A 1,328-nucleotide genomic window follows, 5' to 3' on the forward strand; every position below is an offset into this window, starting at 1 on the left:
CGATCCTGCAGAAAGAGGCCCAGCCCTGCCGAGTCCCTTGGCTGTGTGTGGGCTCCAGAGCTGAAATTCCCTGAAACAAGCACCCAGAGGGGATGGGGAGGGACAGTTGGGGTTATCCGGTCTGCTTCCTGTCTCAGTTTCCCAGAACCTGCCTGTCATGATCTGGATCTACGGAGGAGCCTTTGTCATTGGTTCCGGCCAAGGGTTAAACTTCCTCAGTGACTACATGTACGACGGGGAGGAGATCGCCACGCGGGGCAACGTCATTGTGGTCACCTTCAGCTACCGCGTTGGGCCGCTGGGCTACCTCAGCACTGGGGATGCAAACCTGCCAGGTGTGCTGGGCGCCTTGGGCGGGGGATGAAGGAGCTGGCAGGGGCCCGTCAGCACCACTTTCTCCCAACAACTCCTGACAGCCTCCCAGAGAGACCCAGAATTCTACTGGCAGAGCATGAAGCTGGGGATGGACAGTGACTCACAGGAGCCCATCCGCACTGTAGGGAGAGAAGAGGCTGCCAGCCAGCCCGGCAGGGACCCAGAATGACCAGGGAGCAGGGACATGGACCCAGGACGACCTGGGATTGGGGACAGGGACCCAGGATGACCAGGGAGTGCGGACAGGGACCCAGGATGACCAGGGAGTGAGGACAGGGTTCCAGGGAGACCAGGAAGCAGGCACAGGGACCCAAGGAGACCTGGGAATGGGGACAGGGACTCAGGGAGAAACAGAAGATGAGACACTGATGTGGTGACTCAGGGGACACCACATGGGACAGACAAGAGGGATGGTGTCAGGAAGAGAGATGAGAAGCCTGGCCCTCCTGGTCCTGGTCCCCTACCTGAGCCCCACACCCGCTCCAGCACCTCATTCAACAGCCTCCTGGGACCTGCCCTGCACCATCCTGGGGCTTGACAGGGGCCTCCACATGGAGGACTCTCTCCCCCCACCCCGGTCCTGATGGGCTCCCCCATCCGCCCCAGGTAACTACGGTCTTTGGGACCAGCACATGGCCATCGCGTGGGTGAAGAGGAACATTGCGGCCTTCGGGGGGGACCCCGACAACATCACCATCTTTGGGGAATCAGCTGGAGGTGCCAGCGTCTCTCTGCAGGTCTGGGGACCACGGGAGGGCGAGCCTTCCTCCCAGGTTATTGGGGGGAGCTGGGGGGAAAGCTGGTGGGGGCTGAGGGAGCTGATGGCGGCTGGGGGGCTGATGGGAACTGGGGGGCCTGATGGGAACTGGGGGAGCTGATGGGAACTGCGGGGAGCTGGTGGGGGCTGGGGGAGCTGACGGGGGCTGGGGGAGCTGATGGGGGCTTGGGGAGCT

The 1,328-nt window shown here is 62.7% G+C and overlaps 1 protein-coding gene across 1 annotated transcript in view; it reads left to right on the forward strand.

The window, feature by feature from the left end:
- The window catches only part of LOC102761958 (bile salt-activated lipase), a 4,994-nt gene that overhangs the window by 904 nt on the left and 2,762 nt on the right, over positions 1-1,328 (forward strand). The window contains exons 2-3 of the mRNA XM_015561765.1: positions 64-335; positions 982-1,177. Coding sequence (XP_015417251.1) covers positions 64-335; positions 982-1,177 — 468 coding nt within the window. The remainder of the gene's footprint in view (positions 1-63; positions 336-981; positions 1,178-1,328) is intronic.

This window comes from Myotis davidii, unplaced genomic scaffold (genome assembly GCF_000327345.1).
Source record: "Myotis davidii unplaced genomic scaffold, ASM32734v1 scaffold1297, whole genome shotgun sequence".
Classification (NCBI taxonomy): Eukaryota; Metazoa; Chordata; class Mammalia; order Chiroptera; family Vespertilionidae; genus Myotis; species Myotis davidii.